Consider the following 21,722-nt stretch of genomic DNA (forward strand, 5'->3'; position numbering starts at 1 on the left):
ACGTACTAGCCTCTTTGCAGCTAGTATTTCTCTGTTGAAAAGCCAGTGTTGAAAAGCTAGTATTTCTCTGTTGAAAAGTCACAGCAACTACAACAGGAAAGCACATTCTGAAAGTCTCAAAGTCGTGCCCACTACAGAGAATCAATATGATAGAAACAGTATGGTTTCACAGACTTTTAAATAATTTTACATTTTTCTCATTTTGCTGTGGGATGGAAAACTTCATGCATTTCTTTCTTTTGTTAGGCTTTACTTTATTAATTATGTTACTTAAACACTCTTCAAGCATTTGCCTGCAACCAATTGTGATTCTCCCCCTTATTACCGATAAGCTTCTTTAAATAATATTTCTTAAAAAGGAGAAAGTTTCCTGGCTACTTTTGTCAGTCCTGGAGTTCAGCCAGAGTTCAGGGGCACATATCCCAGTCTCTGCAGCTGTGGGGCTGCAGTGGGGTCAGAGCTGTTTTGGACTCTGAAATTGATCAATTTAAGGAACACACTAGACATCTTGGATCATTACCTTTGTTGAAAAACTGGCTGGGATGAGAGTCAGGAATCCTGTTTACAGCATTCCAAATCTGGCTGTGAGAAGCAGGCGACCTGTTTCTCATGACGACTGTGCCCCCCCCCCACACACACACACACCTGTATAGACACACTGGGAGTGCGCAGGCTTAAACACACCAACCCCCAGTGGCTGCTGCACATGCACCTCTCCTGACCACTTGCAGTGTGTCTGCTGCCAATGTGTCTTCCTTGGTGTGACAAAACTCACGGAGACATATGAAAATCCATGCTGGTGGGAATGGTTGCAATCACTGTTAGCAAACAAGGTTCTGATTGCCAATATTACCATCTGTTCCACCAGGTTCCACGTATTACCCTGTATGTGGGCTCTGTTAAACAGATTTCTACACTGCCCAAGGTCACCCTTGATTCGTGTAACCAGTCTTTGCAGATGTGGTAAATGGGAACCTCAAAACTGCAGCAAGGGTCAAATTCTGGGAGGTACCAAACGGTGTCGTCTGATGACACAACCAAAATAAACGGAGTCAACAATGTCTGCAAAGACAAAACATAGACATCCCTTGATATATGAAATAGGCGGATTCCTAAAAAGTTGTTCAAAGTGAAAAATTTCATTTATTAAACTTCATATAAAAGTTACTTCATGATATAACTGCAGAGCATTGGGAGTGGAGAGGAAATAGTCTGATTTCAACAGCAGTTGTAAAGGGTAAAAGTGGGGATCGCAATGTTGTTGGGTCCTCTCCCTTCTTGCAAACTTAAATTTGAGCTGAGTACTTTTTCCTGACCCCTTCTCAACACCCACAGAGGTTTTCTTCGTCACTTTCTTTGAGTTGATCCAAGTCAATTAAAATATATTGACTTGTCAGCACTTGGGATATAAATAAGACTCAAACTCTGCCTCTAAGAAGTAAGTAAGAGGTGCAGACAGAGCCAGAGGAGGGAGTGATTAACAAGGAGAGGCGGTGATGCCACAGATGGCTTCTTAGCGGAAAGGGTGGTTGAGCAGGTTTTGAAGGGTGAACTAGGCTTCCGCAGGCAGAAGTGAGGGAGGAGTAGGGAAGGGTGTTTGGGGCAAAGGGAACGTGAATGCAAAGGCTCACAGACATGAAATCACACAGTATTTTCAGTGAGCCATAAATGAACACTATTTTTGTAATTGAGTTTTTCCTTAATGATGTTCTTAGTGCCCAGGGTGTAAGGGCACTTATATAAAAACTTTGTGCTGAATTCCTTTCTATAACAAGTGCTGGAAAATAATATTTCAAGGTTGCTGCTATTCTCTGATTGTGAACATTAGTGCCAAACATCATTTTTTTAAAACAAAAATAATTGTATATATGTTTAGCAAATAAATACTCTGAGTTCATGTTTAAAAAAAGACACCTAACCGAGTTTTGAGATCAGGACATTCTTCCTGAGTCATGTGTGCAAACCTTGAAAGATGAATGGGAATATCCAGCGGGAAGAGTGTCAGGAGGTGGAGACAGCATATGGGAACACCCTCAGGTGAGACAGAGCCTGGCCCGTTGGCGAGGCCCCGAGCACAGGGCAAACCTGGAGGCGTGTGGGGATCGTGGGCAGGTGGGGCAGGCGGGCTTGGCTCAGGCGGGGCCTGGAGGCCTTGTGAGAAACCTGGAGCTTCATCTAAGCAATGGGAAGCCAAGAAAGCTCTAAGCAGGGAAGCAATATGATGATGTTTATAATTTTAAAAGGTCACTTTCGCTGTAAGATGGAGAAAGAATTGCAGACGATTAAGGGAGACCTGTCAGGACAGTATCTATACTAATTCACCAGAGAGCATAGCGGATTGGATTCAGTGGGAGAGATGGAAACGGAGACGGGAGAGGCTTGAGAAATATGGAGGTGGGAAACAGTCAGGACTTGGTAATAGATTGGATACACATGACATGTCAAACTTGACTTCTTTTTACATATATCAAATGGTACAAACAGATGTTTTTGTGCATTCCCTTTTTTATTTTAGCTTGGTTCTTCTTCCAGTTTACATTTTAAACTCTGACTTGATTAAACTCCAACTGGATGGAGACTAATAACAGTTAAATATCAGAAAACATTTTCAGATTATTGTGATGACATATGGCCCTGTAATTCTGGATTTTGTAACAAAGCAGTTTGACTTCTGTCCCGTTCATTTGGATAACGCTGCGCTATCTGGGAAACGGAAATGTGTTTTAGAATATGACAGACGTCAGCTTGTGTGCATATAAGACAGGGAAAAATAAAACAATGTCTTTTATAGCTAAAACTAGTTTTTTCAGGTAAGAATAAGGGCTTGAATTTTTACCAGAATAATTTAATTGCAGTGATGGTTTTCACACGTAAACAGAACTGCACACGAATTATGGGCAGATACGTACGGACCACGCAAGTGGCTCTCCCAGCTGTGCGCTGTGATTTGTCTCTCTGTGCTGGCAGTTATGTTCGATTTAGTAAACGTTCTACTCCACTGTGTTACTAGAAGCGTTGTTTTTTTAAACAGCTGGGCTTTATGTACTTCCCTTTACTGCCTCCATAAAGAGCAAAGAAAAGAGCCGAAGGTAGAGTATAAGTGAAGCAAAGCCAAACACGGCTTTGTGAAGGAGAAAGGCAGAGACGAAGCCAAGCAGAAAGGCTCTGAGCACAGGCACGCCTGAGGAAAAACCCCTGATCTCCATGACGCTGTTTATTTATAAGTAAGAGAAATTAAAACAATGCAGCATGACCCTGTGCACTCCCTTAAATTTCCCAAAAGCTCCCTGGTCCACACAAGAGACAGCCTTTGCGAACTCCTCAGTATGCGTGTACCTGGCACACTTCTGTGGTGGATGCATGTGTACTCTTTTTTTACTCCCCAAGATGGCTTACAAGGTGAACATTGTCAAAGGAAAAGCTATTCCGTGACAAAGGTCTCGTGCATTTTAGCCAAAGTATGTTTATAAAGATTAACAACTAAAAAATATTTGGTCCTTTGGTTGATTTCTCACCCCTTCCCCCCAGTCTGTTCGATGCTTCTACCATTATGTCTCTGGATCTACTTTTGTTCATAATTATATTCCACAAATGGGTGAGATCATGTGATATTTACCTTTATCCGACTGGCTTGTTTCTCTTAGCATAATGCTCTCCAGGTCCATCCATGCTGTTGATAAGTATAACCAATGGACACAGACAGTAGGGGGTGAGGGCATGTGCTTGGGGGGCTGGGGGGAGAGCGACTGAGTAGAGGTCAATGGGGGGAAAGGAAGGCGTTCATAGGGTTACGCTGCATCATTTTAATTTCTCTTGTTTATAAACCATCTTGGAGAGTAAAGAAAGACACATATATAATACTTTTAACAATAAAGAATTTAAATATATATATGTATATATGTGTGTGTGTGTATATATATATATATATATATATATATATATATATATGGAGAGAGAGAGAGAGAGAGAGAGAGAGAGAGAGAGAGAGAGAGAGAGAAGAACACAAAAAATAAAAATCTTTTTGGAAAATGTGCCTATTCTAATGTAAGTGTTTTCCAAGTGATTTTGTTAGGGATGTAAGGGAGCAGATGATTAGTTCATTGATATTAAAATTCCACAGTTGAAGATTTCTAGTTGATTGCTTACAACTTCACTCAATAATAAATAATTAATAAAACCTAAGAAAGTATTTGGTCTAAGGAATTGATTGCATTAAGTACCTGAAAAATAAGTCAAAGGAAAAATGATTTTTTGGAAAGGTTTAAGTATATGTTAATTAATCAGAAAACATTAATCATTTGAAATTCTTGCTGGAAGTTTTTTTCAGTGTTTCAACTGTAAGTTCAATATAAGTTTCTGATAAATAAATGTATTAGAACTCCCAAAGTTTCCCTTATTTATAAAATCAAAAGACTGCCAAGTCAATTAATACTAGGAGAGATAATTAAAAGTGAAATTATCTTAAATGTGTTTATTTTATCCCCTAAGAAAGGAAATTAAATGCTAGCCCTCAGGTCATCATAGTGAGATGCTGGGCCTTCCTCCCAATGTCTTTATATCAATAAATTGGGGTTAAAAGTCATCTAACCAAACTTTAGTTTTCAGGGATGCCTTGTCTGAGATGTCACAAGAAGAGTTAAATATACATTAAATGTGAGAGAAATGGAACTAGGCGCTGGCTTAGCCTTGGTGTCAGTATGGTGTGTTTTCTGGGTGGATTTATAAAAACCAGGGTGGGAGGTGCCTTCAAGGTTAACATCATCCAAGACTTACTCTCCAGTGCTGCCACCTTCTGTCACTTCTGTCCCCAGTCTCTGCTGTTCAGGCTCCTGCAGAGCTGACTTGGGCCACCATCATAGCTTCTTTCCCCGAGAACTACCAGTCTCCTTAGCGAGAATTTGTTTTCTGGACAATTGTGATAACTTCTATTCTTGAAGTTTTCAGTTCTTCTTTACAATCAGCAAATTTAAGTGACAGTGCCAACTTAAAATCAGTTAATCAGCATACAGGTGATGGGCTACATCATATAGCCTCACATTTTTTTCAGTGTTGCTTATTAACATGATCTTAAATGAAATGTGTCAAATATAAACTTAAAAGAGATGTTGATATTATTAAAGTCTCAAGTATGCTTTTATTGCCCTGATTACCTCTATTCCCGTGATGACTTACTTGGATTTTAGCTCACAATTTTGGGAATTCCTTTAAAACCAGGATGCTCTATATATCTTATTGCTTGGAACATCTCTTATTTGAAGCCATTTTAAACATTATAACACATAATTAAATCATTTTCCACTCATTAAAATGATCTCTTTTTTATTTTTCTATTTTATGAGCTTTTTAACTATTTATGAAGCAAGGATTATAGAAAACATGGTGTTCTTCAAAGGAGATTTAGTCTTTCTAACTGTGAGAAAATGTTAATATGTTAATGGATAATGTAGTCTTTTTATACTAGAAATCAGAAATTTAGCAATTGAATATGCCTATATAATTGAAATTATATATTTATTTATGTCAATGTCATGACTTTGATTTTTGCTGTTTAACTTATAAAAGCAAAATGGTTGCTGCCTTCAAATGTGTTAACTTCTGCTTATAATTAGCAACCTAATCTGAAAAGGGGAAAGATGGACTAAAGTATTTTATCTGAATCAGAGTTCCCATGCTCACTGATTCATCCTATTTAACGCTTTATTTTCCTGTTGGTTAGGAATATTTCAAGAGACTTTATTTGAATAGAATTGCCTGATCTTATATGTATCACTGATTTAAAAAATGAACAGCAGTAGATTTTCTAAGAAGTAGTCATACATTTTTCTATAACCAATGCTGTAGATACAGGAAAAGAATCATTTAAATTCATTCATTTCTGACATTTCCCCAGACTTCATTTAAACGACTGGAGCCTCAATTCTGGGCTCCTCGCATTGTAAATTAATTTCTTTCCAAAACTGCATTTATGTACTCATTTGTTTCATAAGCTCAGTTGTACACTCCAAAAACAATTTCTTGAATTTGGACGAATGACACTCATTTCGCCTTCGTTTACCCAGTGCTGCCGCCGAAGCTGACGGCATTGATCCATTAGTCAACATCCTGTCCAGTAAACGAGACGGAGCCGTGGCCAACGCCGCCACTGTGCTGACGAACATGGCAATGCAGGAGGCTCTGCGTGTGAGCATCCAGAGCCGCGACATCATGCACGCCCTCATCGGCCCGCTGCATTCCGCGAACATGGTCGTGCAGAGCAAAGCCGCTCTCACCATCGCTGCGACTGCGTGTGACGCCGAGGCCCGGGCAGAGGTGGGTATTTTCATAGCATGTGCTCTCATTTTTCTGGTCATTACTTATGGGTGGATTCATGTGAAACATTTTCAGATGTTTGAACTGGTCCATCATTTAAGTCTTTCAAAATTGGTACAACGTTTTGGAAAACAAATGGGCATTATCTAGCAAAGAATGTGAGCAGACCTTATAGACCGGCCGTTCTGTTTCTAAGTATGTATTCCTAAGACAGTTCCTTGCCTCTATGCTCCAGGAAGCATTGTGTCTAATATCTAAATAACTGGGAACAAACCAGCTGTTCAGCTGTTAAGAGAGTGGGTAAATCAATTATGGCATATTCATAAAAATGGGATCTCACATCCGTAAAAATGAATGAACTGTTGCTACAGACAACAGCAGAGATGAATCACAACAAGCTTCATGCTAAGCAAAAGCTAGTTGTGAAGAATGTATCTTATGATTCTATTTTTATACCATTCAGAAATGTGCTGAAAAGTGTGCTAATGAAGCTAAGAAGTTGTTTAGGCATACACACATATACACACACACATACACACATACATACATACCAGCTAGAACTATAAAGAAAAGCGAAAGAATGATTAACCCCAAGTTCAAAAAAGTGGTTTCCTCTTGGGGGACTAAGGGTATGGATGTGATTCAGAGGAGCACCCAGGGGTTCAAGGATATTGAAATGTGCCATTTCTTAAGCTGGTGGTAGATGAACAGGTATGCCTTTCACTGTGATTCTTGGAATTACACATATGAGTTATATACATACACTCTAGTTTCTCATATTGCAAATTTTTAAAACATAGAATTGCATTTCCTACAAGTACAGCACATAATAGTGTGTTTAGTCCTTGTGGTTGACCCTATTAAATCTTGTGGCCATCTTGTGACGACCATCTTGTGAAGACGTAGGGGCAGCCATCTTGTGACGACATTGTGTGACGCCACCTCGGCTTTTATTATACAGGATTGGGCCTATCTAATAATACAGGACATCGTTGTTAACGTAATCATATTTGCAAGACCCCTTCCAGAAACAAGGACTTCTAGGTCTACCTCAGGGCCAAATGAGCATTCAGTATTGAGGAGCCCACAGGGCATCCCACGTGTGGGCAGTGAGAAGACGGCTCTTTCCCCAGCCTCCACGCTGTGCAAAATCACCGTGACCTCCCTCGATTACTTTACTGTGGCCTCTTCTTGACTTTGAACAGAAAATTGGGATTTTGTTTGTAAGGGTTTGTGATTGATTTTGCCCCCTGAATTTAATAAATTTAATATGGACACATCTTTAAATGCTTTTACATAGTTACAGCCTTTAAACAATCAAATAATGAGTTGTGTGTGTGTGTTTTTTTAAAATCACAATGCTTATATTCTGGACTCCTAATGCATACAGTGTTGATGTCTACTTCTAGTTAAGAAATTCAGGTGGATTGGAGCCCCTCATAGAGCTCCTGCGCTCCAAGAATGACGAAGTCAGAAGGCACGCCAGCTGGGCTGTGATGGTCTGTGCCGGCGATGAGCTGATGGCCGCTGAATTGTGCAGGCTTGGGTGAGTGGAGCTGTCTCAAGTTTCCGGCTCAGATGAAGAGCAGAAGATGAAGAGCACACTTTTCAGGCCAAAGGAAGGTCAGGCAGAGTCTACACTCCCCATCTCAGGTCTACAGAGCGCGCAGGGTGCTGCAGGGCACAGCAAGGGCCTCACCTCTGGAGGGACTGCCTGGTGGAAGGAAGGTCCTTCCCTCCTCCCCACCTTTATAAAATCATGTCCAACATTTCCTTTTCCATGTTTTCCTCTTGAGAAATGCTTCCTTCATTTTCCTCAACCCTGTCTGTCCCTCAACTTTCTAAAATAAAATGGGTGAGCCCTGATGACCACTCCATTTTGCTCCTTCTCCGACCCGAATCTTTTCATCAGAACCCAACATTTAGCCAGCCTCCCCAGATCCGTTCCCTTACCAACGACAGATGGGGTTTTTAGCACATCAGCAAATAGGTTTGTTAGGTTTCACAGACCAGATTACCCTATTTCTGAACATTTTTATTCCCTGTATATATTGTCTGCTTAGTTGCAAAAGTTGGAGTTGAATATTAATTTTGCTTTAAATGAAGAACCTTTCCCCCCCCCCCCAAAAAAAAAGTGTCCTTTTCAACTCTTTGAACATGACTAACTACAAGGTATATATGTTCTCAGAAAGACTGATTTGTCTTCATAACTGACAGTATTACTTTATCTAAAAGGGTTGGATGGCTATACCCTTTCCATTGCATTCAAGATCTTGGCTGGGTAGATAAGTGAGAACTTAATGTTGGGTAGCTTATATAAAGCAAATAATGCCTTTTGCTTTTATTGACAGGGCTTTAGAGATCCTTGAAGAAATCAACCTATCAGTAACTCGAAAAAATAAATTCAGTGAGGTAGCTTATAACAAATTGCTCAACAACCACTTGTCTCTGAAATACAGCCAGACTGGCTACTTGTCATCAAGTAACATCATCAGTGACGGCTTCTATGATTATGGCCGGGTAAGTGGGAGCACTGACTTGTATTTTAGTATGTATGTATGATAAGGGTCTCTTCCTTAATCATGATGCCATTACATTGCAATTTCGTAACCACCTAACATGTTTAATTTTTACAGACTGACACTTGGGAATCAGAACTTCATCTGTGACTTTGTGTGGCTATAAGATTTTGCATTTGTATATACTTTTAGCTAGAACATGATTACTTTTACTTAAATCAGCTTGCTATGCTAGTTCAGGTTTCAGAGAAGATAGGAAAGAACCACATTTTCAGTTTGGGGTTCTGTTATTTCTAGGGCTCAATGTTAGTGATAAGGACATAAGTATAAGTTTTCAATTTTAGCGTCATATAATTGAAATTAATCAAATTGTAGTACTGGATTTTAAAATGTGATGTAGAAGAATAATGTTTTACTTAACTACATTTCCGATTATGATTTTTAAAACAAGCAATTCAGTGTTAATGTTGAGAGAAATGGGAAGCTAAAAATTAGAATCTTGAGGACTTTTTGTCATTGCTGCTTAAGCCAGTGTTTTCTGCTTCTTCTGGAAACCAAAAGCAAAAGCAATAAGAAAAATTGAGAACATTTTAAAATCCACAGATTCCATTTTAGGCAAAACTAGGAAACGTATATGATCCTCAGACTTCCAACAAATTTAAAAGTTACTAAAAATCCCTGAAATCAGGCAGAAGCTGTTCAAAAGGAAGCATGAAAGGGAAAAAGGAAGCACAAGAGTGCTAGGGGTAGCAGATCTCAGAAAATACTATCAAAAATATCTACTTCCTGCCCAGCTCTGTGGCTCAGTGGTTGAGTGTCAACCTAGGAATCAGGAGGTCATGGTTCGATTCTTGGTCAGGGCACATGCCTGGGTTTGGGCTCAATTCCCAGTGTGGGGTGTGCAGATGATTCTCTCTCATCATTGATGTTTCTCTCTCTTTCTCTCCCTCCCTCTCTGAAATCAATATATATATTTAAATCTACTTCCTGAGGTGATGGGAGAATGCAGAAGTACAAATGGAAAACTCTGTTCCAGGTGGGTGCAGGACCAGGAGCTGGGGTGGGAAAGGCTGGCAGCAGATGCCCTCTTGGGCCAAGTTGGTCCAAAGAAGCAGAGGAGACAGGGCCATAACAAGAACCCCATAGCTAAGTCACATTTGCAGGAAACACTCTATCATGATAACAGAATTAGAGGTATTTTGAATAATGAAAAATAGCTAGCCTAAAATTTTACTCTAGCTCTTGCTTCTGCGTCCCCTGGCCACCATCACCACCATAACATGGCACAAACCCCTACAATGCACGTACAAACCACTGAGAAGTCACTGCTCTGAGAAAGCTCATCTCATTGATGATTCATTTTTTAAAAATTGGCACAACAGTAGTATAAAGATGCTTTGAGGGAGAAGAGCAGAAAAATCAACAACATATTAGAAAAACATTGCCATGGATCAGAAAATGATGATAAAATGTTATCTTATTCATGAGTTTTTTAAAATGTTAAGGAAACAATATCCTTTATAAAGAAGAATTCTCTGATTCATTCGTTCAGTAAATATTACATTTCTAGTATTGTAGGCTTTGAATATGTCAGTGAACAAAAGAGTCAAGGATCTCTACTCCCATGGCACCAGTGGGAAGAGGCGGACAATAAACAATAAACATCACAACTAAATAAATTACATCACATAATTAAAATAAGAGCTACGAGGGAGAGGTAGGTAGAGCAGAGGCAGGATAAGGGGGCTCTGTAGTGCCGGGGAGGACTGGGGTTGATGGTTGTAATTTTCAAAATTGTGGTCAGGGGGGCCTCACCAAGAGGTAATACCTGAGCAAAAAGGTGAAGAAGGTGCTGGTCTTAGCCATGAGGATATCTGGGGGAAGAGCTTTCTAGGCAGAGGAAACTGGTGCAGAAGCCATCGGGTGTGAACACACTTGGCGTACTTAAGAAATAGCAAAGTCAGTGCAGCTGGAGCTGAGGGAACCAAGGGGCAGAAGAGTGGAGAGTAGGTCAGAGAGATGAAGAGGGGCCAGGTCATGTCAGTCTTGTAGACCATCAGAAGGATTTTGGCCTTTACTCTGAATGAACTGGGAAACCTTGGCAGAAGGATGAAATGATCTGTCTTATTTTAAAAGGACCATGAAAAGCATCTTGGGTGAGAGAGGAATCTAACTATTATATAGTTGGAAATGACCTCAGCAGGTGATCTGATCTAATCTTCACCAGGCTCATAAAATAGCTAGTGTAGAGCTTTGTCTAGCCTCTTTTCAGATAGCCTCACAAATTTTTTTGTAATCTGTTTAGTAACTAGTTTCTCTTTCAGACAATAAGTTCTCCCTTATGTATATAGGTGGATTTTTAAACTCAGATACTTTCAGGGGTCAAATTGATAATTATGGTGTGAAATAGCTGAGAATAAAGCAACAGAGATTGTGGGGAACTGGAGAGATATATCCCGCTCAAAGGCAAGATGTCCACAACTCCAGGTTCCTATTTCTAAGTGTGTGTGTGTGTGTGTGTGTGTGTGTGTGTGTGTGTGTGTGTAAAATCAGACACCTCAAACTGTTGAGAACATATTGTAACAGCAATCATATTAAAAAATATAACCCATGCCAATATTACTTTACAATTTTTAAATTATCCACAGATAAATCCTGGTACCAAACTTTGGCCTTTGAAGGATCTCTGCTTACAAGAACCAAATGACCTACGTACTATACTCTTGGTTAACAGTAAATCTGATGTGTGAGTCTTTGGGGGAAAGAGGGATGTAGGGAAGCACATACACTTTTGCTTGCCCATGATCATGTGACTATGTAAAGATCCCCAGTATGCTATCTTTCCTTTCCCCTGCATATCAAGCACCATGAAAATAAACACTGATGCATAAATTCATAGCCTGACATAGTAAAGTCAGGAATATCTCCATAGCTTTCCCTCTGACTCCGTGTTACCAGTCAACCCCATGTGTATTTCAGCAGCCAGGGCTTCTTACTTTTCTGGTGACATGAAGTAATTGAAGAATGTATAACTAGATAGGAGCAAACTAAGAAGAGTGATGTTTACAACTCTCTAGAACTGTATGCAGGTGTCCAACTACTGCACAATGTGTGTGTGTATATATATATATATATATCTTAAGAGGCAAATAGGAGAGCTAAAAATTGAAGCATCAACATCCTTCTTTAAATGGTCACATCTATCTCTATAATACATTTTATGGGACACATTTTATAAAAATATGTCTTATTCTGTTTCATGGAAAGCTTTATACTATTTATTGTCTTATTTTAACCTCTCCTTTATGCTTTTAAATTAATGTCACTGTTAAGAGTCAACTCCAAATATGATTTTCAGGGAAGAAATCTGTTTTGTAGGACAAAGCCAATATTGATGAGTAAATTATTTTAATTCATCCATACTTTCAAATATGTAAAATTGCAGTTCTCCACCTCCATCTACGGAAGATAAATCCTCAGAGGTTGGTTATGGGCGAAGTATTTCTTCTTCCTCTTCTTTAAGAAGAGCTAGTAAAGAAAAGGCCAGGTAAGAAAATGATCTTTTATCTATACTCAGATAATTCTCCTCTTAATTTGGGAGTACAAAAATTAGGTTTTGGCAACCAGTCTTTGATTCTTCTTGGAGTAATACAACTTCACAGTTGTTTTTTAAATAGCTATGGGAAAGGAGGCAGGAAACCTGGCTTGCCATTCTCTCTGCTGTGAACCCACAGTGAGATCTTGAGCACATGAGTTAAGAGTCTGAGAGCAAGCTTACTTTCTTCATCTGTAAATGAACTAATGCCTCGTGCCCTGCTTTGTAATTGTGAAAGGAATCAAAGCATATAAAAGAAGTGAAAATGCCTTATAAATTATTAATTGCCTTTAAATGCAATGTATTTTCCATATGATTGAAAGCGGTTGTGGTTTTTTACATATGACAAGAAAAGCTAGTTATTATTTTAGTGCTGGATTTGGATCTCCCACAGAAGAGAAATCGGAACCCGCTTCTGGACGAAATACTGCTGTTAGCAGAAGTGCCGCTAAAGAGAAAGGATCCAGGTAAGAAATGCGGTACTTATTCTTCTCCTAATTGTAATCAGATCAAGTTTTCATTACCCAAAAATGTTGGTGAAAGGGAGGGGTGGCTTTTAAATGGGAAGCTCTTCTTGTGGCATCAGTATGTTGAACTAAGCAGGACTCATACAATTAAAATTAACCTTATTTTTGTCTCTCGCCATCTCTCAAATTTACCCAGAAGGATTTCTTCTCCTGCCTCCGGGTGAGAACTCAGGTCACTTTCATCATTATTAAGTCCTACAGTCACTTTAATTCGAAAATGACGACGGAAGCAGTCTCTAGTCAGTCATTTAAAAGTCCAACCCAGGATAGTAATCAATTGAAAAGGAACATTTATGTCCTCTTCCAGTGGCTGCCTTTGCAGGTGGCAGCACACAGGCTGGGGCCTCCCGCTCTCCCTGCTGCGTGCATCCCACCCACCGAGCTGCTCACTGAGGTCTCTGACCCCACAGGGAGCTCCAAGAGGAAGACAAGGCAAACAAGACCAATTTCTTCTTTGGCTGAAACATGTACCAGTGGTTTTCAACCTTCCTAATGCCGCGACCCTTTAATACAGTTCCTCATGTTGTGGTGACCCCCAATTTCATTGTTATAAATTGAACATAATTAAAACATAGTGATTAATCACAAAAACAATATGTAATTATATATGTGTATTCCGATGGTCTTGGGTGACCCCTGTGAAAGGGTTGCGACCCACAGGTTGAGAACCACTGATTATAGACTGTGCTTGTGTGTTTTGCAGGCCTGCCATACTTTAAACATGCTTCCTACTTGTTTACATATTTTAAAATACATTATTTCTCTCGTGAGCACTCTCCTGGACTCTTCAAAATCCACCTGGACCTCCTGCCACACTCCATGGCCCTTTACTTTTGAGGACGTAAGCCCTCAAAACCACTGTGGAATTGGAGTGTATTGGCACTCATCTGAACCAGCTACTTTCTAAACTGAGACTGTCCCCTAAGATCCCTAAGGTTTAGGTTCCCCAGATCTCAGAGCTATTGATTTCCATTTCTGACCTTGTTTTGTATTGTCAGTCTCTGTTGCTCAGTATTCTGATCTCTGCTTCTAACCAGCCCTGACAATTATGCCCTTCACCTCCCTTCTCCTCCCCATGGGGCCTCTCTGCTTCTCCTTCACTGGACTGAGAGCTCTTTGAGGACAAGAACATGTTCTGATTGAATAATTTCTCTCTTCATCCCCACTCTTTAGCACAGTGCTTAGTTGGCATCCTTGCCTGAGTTCCCTCATCAGTAAAATGGAAAAAGAAAATTAATTGACCCTACACTAGGTTCCAGGAATTGTTCCAGTGTGGGGAAAATAGCAGTGAAAATTCTGTCCTCATAGAACTTAAATCCTAGTGGGGAGACAGACAAAACAAACCAAACAAACAATATATATATATATAAAATAAAAGAGAAATATGTAAATTGACCATCATTTTGCAATGACCCACAGCCAATCAGGAGCAAGTATGCAAATTAACCTGACAAAGATGGCGGTGGCCCCGCCCAAGCTGCACAGGGCCTCTGGGCAGCACGCCTCCTCAGGGCCTCCTTGCCACACTCCACACCTGTCAAACGTCCTTGCAGCCTCCCTGTGGCCCAGCCCCCGGCCTCAGAGGCAACCCTCTGGTGCCTGAGGTCATAGCTCCTGGTATCTGGCGTCTCCCTCTACCCCACCCCTGCCCCACTGCTCTGGTAAACAAAACTCTCGCATTGGAGCAGCCCCAGAGGCACGGACCAGAAGTTGCAGGAGCTCACTTGGTGCACCGTAAGCGCCCCGGGCGCCCCAGGCCAGCCAAGAGGCAATGGTGGTGGCTGTGGCAGCAGCGGCAGGAGGCTCAGCTTTGTTTTGAATAGATGAAAGGGGCCACCTACACAGTAACCCAAATTATCAGATCTCCCTCCTCCCTATCTCGCCAAATCAAGAGGGGAGGAGCGATGGGCATGGAGGGAGGGCGGGTGGGCAGGAGGCGGAGGGCAGAGGAGGAAGAGGATGAGGAAGAGGGCCAGTTGCATCCCACTTTCACAATGGGAAAGTGAAACGCACTGCGCACCCAATCTCTCCAGTCCTCCGCTGCTGCTGCACAGGCTGCCGGAGCGAGCCCACAGCATGCTGGCATTCAGGGGAAGGAAGGCCTATTCTTGCACAAATCTTCATGCATTGGGCTTCTAAAAAAATATATATATAATATTCTAATATATATATATCTATATATATCTATATATATCTATATATCTATATATTATATATTATATATTCTAATCTCTCTCTCTCTCTCTCTCTCTCTCTCTCTCTCTCTCTCTATATATATATATATATATATATATATATATATATATCCCCTCCTAATCCAAATAAACCATATCTTCACTTGGTACAATACTCCCTTCTCATCCTGTTGGAATAGACTGGGTGGAAATAGGACACCCAATGGACATTGAACTCCTTGAATTTCTTATTTTTTCACTCAAATGGAATTCATTGATTGCTACTTGGTATTGCAATTACTTTTCACCTACCAAAAATCTTCCCACCTCAATTAAAACCCCAAATGGATTGGATTCATGACTTATTTCTTCCTATAGCCTTGTCCTATAGTTTATGTATTTATCTAGTTGATGATATCAAAAAAGAGCAAGTGATTAAACTTTGAAAATATCAGTATACAATTTGGGGCCAGACAAATCTCTCTCTACCTACTTAACTGCCTACCTACTCATCTCTTATGAAAATAGATAATATCCTAATTGTTTTGGATCCACACAGTAAGTCTCTGCTATCTGAGCTTGTTTTGGTAAAGTCTCTGCAAGAAAGGTAAAAGTTCTGCTACCTTTATTCATAAATTGATGTTCTTTCTGGAAGTTATTTTTAGAGGAATTAATTTTGTAATTTCCAAGTGCTTTTTTCCATATTTATTTAGAAATGAAATTCATGTAGGTATTGAATCCCTTATAACACAACTTGGCAGCCTTCATGGGAAAGAAGTCCAAATGAAATACTTCTATTTATATCCGCAGGGAAGTAGCGTTCCGGGGTTCCAGTAAATTATCTATTTGTAATCACTCAATGAGACAGCCCTCCCTGACATGCTTAGCCCCTGTGCTGGATAAAATCTTCTACATGCCAATTGACTCTAATTTCAGGCAGCACACTCAGTGAGAAGTACACCTCTCTGTTTTATAGGTGGCTCTGTGTAATCACAGGGTGGAGCTCTTCAGTCTTATAAAGTTAGCCTGTAATTTTAGAAAGCAATGAAACCTATCTATGCTCTCTACCATTCTAATTGACCTTCCTAGTGTTGGTTCCTAGTTTTGTTTCCTAATTTACTATGTATGTGAATATGTTCAGTTTATCTATTTTACATAAAAGGAAAGGGTAAAGATGATACAGCTGAGAAATATTAAATTTTGCTTAGAGATTTTAGATTATATTGTATCTTAGGTTGATATATCCAATGATTTTTTATTCAGATATCCCCAGTTTTACTGTGTGTGTGTGTGTGTGTGTGTGTGTGTGTAGTTCTGTACAATTTTAATACATCTGTAAGTTCATGTCTCTATGAAGAGAATAGACATTTCTGTCACCACAAGGATCGTACATGTTTAATTGCTTCAGCACTATTTGCTGAAAAGGCCATACTAGTACTTCTTTCATTGAATTACCTTTGTGTCTTTGTCAAAAAAATCAGTTGAGCATATTGTTGGGTCTATTTTGGGTCCTCTGTTCTGTTGCATTAATCTGTGTGCCTTTCTCTCCACCAATATTGTTCTGTCTGGATTACTGTAACTGTATAGTGAGCTTTGATATCAAGTAGAGTTTCTTCCCACTTTATTCTTCTTTGTCAAGATTGATTTGGCTATTCTGTGCCTTCTTGTATAAATGTTAGAATAAGATATTTTTATGTCTACAAAGAAACTCTGCCTCGATTGTGACAGGAGTTACACGAAACCTAGAAATCTTTTTGGGGAGAATGGACATCTTTAATATGTTGCATCTTTAAATCTATGAACACAGTATGTTTCATCCTTTATTTAGATCTTATTTGATTGCTTTCAATAGCATTTTTAATATTCAGCACTCAGATTCTTTACATATTTTGGCAAGTTTATACTTAAGGGTTTAACTTTCTTGGAGCAATTGTTAAGTGCTCCAAAACTTTTTCACTGTTTACATGTTTGTTGCTTTTATATAGACACACAATTTTTGGATGTTGAGCATATATCTTGAAACCTTGATGAACTCTCTTGTTAGTTATAGGAGTTTTTTGGGGTTTTGTTTTTTTAGTAGATTCCTTGGGGTTTTCTACATAGACAATTATGCCTTCTGCTTTGTCTTTAGTTTTTGATAGTTTTATTTTGGTGTGTCTGGGAGTGAAATTCTTTGGGTTTATCTTTACATTTACTAAAATTCTTGACTCTGTAGATTTATGTCTTTAACGAAATTGAGGAAGTTATCTCAGTCCTAATTATTTTTTTTCTGTACTTCATCTTTCTCCTACTCTTCTGGGTATTTGATGACACCAATATTAGGTCTTTTTAAATCTTACAACAAGTCCCTGAGACTCTGTCAGTTGTTTTTTTCAATCTTTTGTTCTTTGTGTTGCTTAGATTGGTTACTTTTTATTAATCTGCCTTCAAGTTTATAGAATCATTCTTCTGCTATCTCTATTAAACACATTCAGGAAGTTGTATTTTTCTAAGTTTCTGTATTATATTTTCAGCTCCAAAATTCTATTTGTGTATGTCCTATTTCTTTCTAAAACTTTCTAACTCTCTATTCATTTCAAGAATATTTGTTGCTAATTGCAGCATTTATATCTGTGCCATCTTGGCATTGATGTCTGTTGATTGTTTTTTCTCATCTGAGTTGAGGTTTTCCTGGTTCTTTGTATGCTGAGTAATTAGATTGTAATGTCCTGTTATGAGTGCTGCAGTTTTTATTTATGCGTCTTTTTTGCATTCTAAGGAGGATATTCCTTTGTGTGTGTATGTTTCAGTAGGTAATTGACCCAGTTGCTTCCAGTCTTCAAATTCCAACCAGTGATCTGTGAGCTGTCATCCACAGTCAGTCTCAGGTTCAAAGATTTTGCAGTGTTGTTTGGATCTGCCCTGCTTGTGTGCCAACTAGTGTCCAGTTTGGGACTTGGGCAGTGGTCTATCTCATAGTTCCGTCTTCAAAACCTGCGGAGGTGTTTTTTGGGTCGGAACCATGCACACACAGCTTGGGAGTAAGCCTAGGAATCCACAAACAAATGTATATGGTGGCTCTCCTGAGCGCCTTCCTCTGCATAATCTCCTTTGTCTTTGCTGGTTCACTGGGGCTTCCCTTTATAGACTCTGTCCTGATGCAGCTTTGCCATGACTGCATCCGTATACACAGCCAAACAGCAGGACGACTGAGTCTACGGCAGTCTTAGGCTCCTAGGGACCTGGGCAACACCACTGTCACCACTGTCACAGGACGGGATTCCTTAGGGGCTGGAGCACAAGGAATGAGAAAAATAAGAAAAAAACAGGGCTTTTCCCCACTCCACCCCGTCTCTTCCCTGTTTCTCAAACAGGCTTCTCCTTGAGCTTTCACTGCCTGTGCCGATGCCCACTTCCAGATTGGGGGCTACGTCTAGTTCAGCTTATAAAATAAAGGGTTAGATTCACCAACAGTTCACTAGTGATTCAGGGTCTTCTCTGATCTTTCTGCTCCTAAATACTTTTCAGAATCTTCAAATAGTGATTGCATACATTCTGTGCAGGTTTTAGGACTATATTCCGTGGGAGAGACAGGGTAAGTGTGCTTACTCCATGTTACCTGGAAAAAGAACCCATGCCATTGTTTTTGTTCAACTCATTAATTAGAGAGAATCAGTAAGATGTTAATATTGGTTCAAAGAACATTTGAGAAGCTAGGTATTTAATTAAGAAATGTTAGAAAAAGACTGACAAATTACATAACAAAACATACTGTAGGATATTAACCACTAGAACAGTAAACTGTAACCTTTGAGAGTATCTTTTCCACTGGACAAAATAATTTGCATCTTTAGTAAACAAAAACCTTTATGATAACTCGTAATTTCTCTAAATCTGGACATTTTAATTAATATTATCTTTTAATTAAGTAGCATCTTCACTGTTTACTAGGTATCTGCCATTTTTCCTAAGTACAGAACTAAGTACATTTCAAGGGGTGTGGGGGGAGGTGGAAGTGAGCAAAGGAGGGATAAATGGGGACAGAAAGAGACTTGTCTTTGGGCAATGGGCGCATGATGCAGTGTGCAGAGGATGTTTTATTGAGTTGTACACTTGAAACCTGTATGTTTTGTTAACCAATGTCACCCCAATAAATTTAATTTAAATAAATAACTAAGTACATTTCCCCAGATAAACTTTTGGTGAGCCTTTGTCCCTGCATGACAAGAATTCTATAGCATCCTTGTTTTGTTTTGTTTTTCTATGTTTTCAATAATTTTTCTTAAAAATTGTGATCTGCATTCTTCCTTCAGAAGGTGTCAACTGAAGCAAGAGATGATATGAAATTGGCAAAGACTCCATGAGAAGGCAACCTATTTTTTCAATTCAATAAATATTTATATCATACTTATGATGGGCCAGGCATCTTGCTACACAATTGTTCAGAAGACCAATAGATAATTTTCATAATATGTGTGCGTGTATTCTCTTGAAATTAATATCTCCTGGAAAGCATAGAAACTCTATAAAAATCTACCATTGTCATTGAAAATTTGACAACAATATGGAATCATCATTGAGGTTTAAACACTGTATTTCTGGATGTTCTTCAGATGAACTCAGAGCAGTTTGTGCTTATTCGTTTTATGATTTTGATTGTTGTTTACTCTTAAAGGAAAAGCAAAGGTAAAAAAGAAGAGGAAAAACAGAAGGAGGAGGAAGAGGTTACAGTGGTACTAAAATGGGCTGGAGAAGGAAACCAAGATAAAGAATGGTCCCCTCCCGCTGATCCTGACTTCTGTGCTTATGTGTATGAAGTGACCAAATCAATACTTCCCATAACCAATATAAGGGAACAGATTGAGGCTCTTGCAAAGTAAGTTGTCTATATACACATATGCAATTTGTGGAAAATATGTTTAATTTGGTGGTTTGCATTTTTTAGCCAATTTTTAGACAACTATGCCATAATAAAATTGAACTTTATAGTTCCCTACCTCTGACTCTGAAACAGAAATACAATGAATTGGGGGGGGGGGTCGGCGGAAATTTCTCAATTTCTATTTTAGATCAGATTTCTGCCAAGAATCAGAACTAGTAGCTGGAAATTGCCTAGAGAAAAATACCTATGTATATGCCAACTATGTTTTACTAAAATAAATAAATAAGTATAGGCAAAAAATTCCTGTCATTTTTTCCAGGTAAACCATGAAAAGTATCTTTTCAATCTTGACCTTGAAGAAGTTAAAATAAATCAAAAGTTTGAAAATGAAACAATTCCCTGGATATATGGGGTTCTCACAATTTAAAGAAATTCTATTGTGAATTACTTGTAAACCCACAAGTTATTTTCTAATACAAATAACCAACCCTTACTTTTATGTTATATGTTTCACATTGCTCTAAAGTGCGAGCGTAAGTAATCTAAAATGTTTGGGCAGGCTCAGCGCTCTGCATAAGCAGTGAAGTTACCTTCTTAATTGGAGCATTTAATCTGGTTCCACTAAAACAGTGGTTCTCAACCTTGGCTGCACATTAGAATCATCTGGGAATCTTTTTAAAATCCTGATTTCTGGGCCTCATCCTCCAGAAATTCTTTTACTTTGTTATGGGGTGGGGCCACAACATTAGTAACAAAGAAACAGACTTTCTGGAGGATGAGGCCCAGAAATCAGGATTTTAAAAAGATCCCCAGTTGATTCTAATGTGCAGCCACGGTTGAGAACCACTGCTCTAAGGGAAGCTGAGAACTTAACGTGGTAGCGGTAAGGGATTAGGAATCACTAGATAGAAGCAGAGAGCCTCCTTGACTGACACCAACCAGCAGCTGAGCTACTGGATTGGCAACAGCTGTGGCCTCCAAGGGAGCTCGTATCTACTCCAAATAGAAGTGAGCTGCAGTCATCAAACCTGGATGCAACAACTGCAAGAAACACAGCCGCCAGATCATTGACTGCGTTTCAGCCAGCCCTGGAATAGAACATTTTTGGCTGCTAAAGTTTTCCTAATGTTGAGAAGTGATGACTCAAGCAGAACTCTGATTTAGCGTATCTCGACATTTGTCAAATTTCCTCATGCTTTGTTCCTATCAGAAATACTTCTCATCATTTCCCAAATAATTGCCTTGTTACCCTGAGCCCACATGAAGATAGAGACACAGAGATTTGTCCCCATGCTTTTGGTTGCTACCCTTCATTACAGCACACCTGGCCAGGGGCAACTGCAGGTCAGCTAATTAACTCTCTCCCAACTTTCTCTTGTCTGTCACTGTTGTTCTTTGCTCAGTTCTACAGACAACAAGGGAAATTCTTTCTTTAATGCAATTCTACCCTCACTCCAAGATGTAGTAACCTTAATCTACAGAGAATTTTTGCAGTGTGTTTACTGACTTCTTCAGTGAGAGCCTAATATTAAGGGAAGCCCACAGGCAAAGTATACATCCATCCCACCTGCTCACCTTTTTACTTATTTTTCCTTGTTGCCTCTTCCTCTCCCCTCTAATGTCAGTGTTACATAAATACCATGTCCTTCTCTAAATTTAAAAATAATAACATTAAAAGAAAAAAATTATAAAACTTAAAAATATTTGGGGATCTAATGGGAAAATGTCTGTGTTCAT

The 21,722-nt window shown here is 39.3% G+C and overlaps 1 protein-coding gene across 1 annotated transcript in view; it reads left to right on the forward strand.

Moving 5' to 3' along the window:
- ARMC3 (armadillo repeat containing 3) overlaps positions 1-21,722 on the forward strand; it is an 88,803-nt gene that overhangs the window by 59,457 nt on the left and 7,624 nt on the right. The window contains exons 11-17 of the mRNA XM_081104012.1: positions 6,060-6,309; positions 7,719-7,855; positions 8,661-8,829; positions 11,477-11,574; positions 12,274-12,375; positions 12,774-12,890; positions 19,779-19,979. Of these exons, the coding sequence (XP_080960138.1) occupies positions 6,060-6,309; positions 7,719-7,855; positions 8,661-8,829; positions 11,477-11,574; positions 12,274-12,375; positions 12,774-12,890; positions 19,779-19,979 (1,074 nt within the window). The remainder of the gene's footprint in view (positions 1-6,059; positions 6,310-7,718; positions 7,856-8,660; positions 8,830-11,476; positions 11,575-12,273; positions 12,376-12,773; positions 12,891-19,778; positions 19,980-21,722) is intronic.

This window comes from Myotis nattereri, assembly GCF_964212035.1.
Source record: "Myotis nattereri genome assembly, chromosome: 1".
NCBI classification, from domain to species: Eukaryota; Metazoa; Chordata; class Mammalia; order Chiroptera; family Vespertilionidae; genus Myotis; species Myotis nattereri.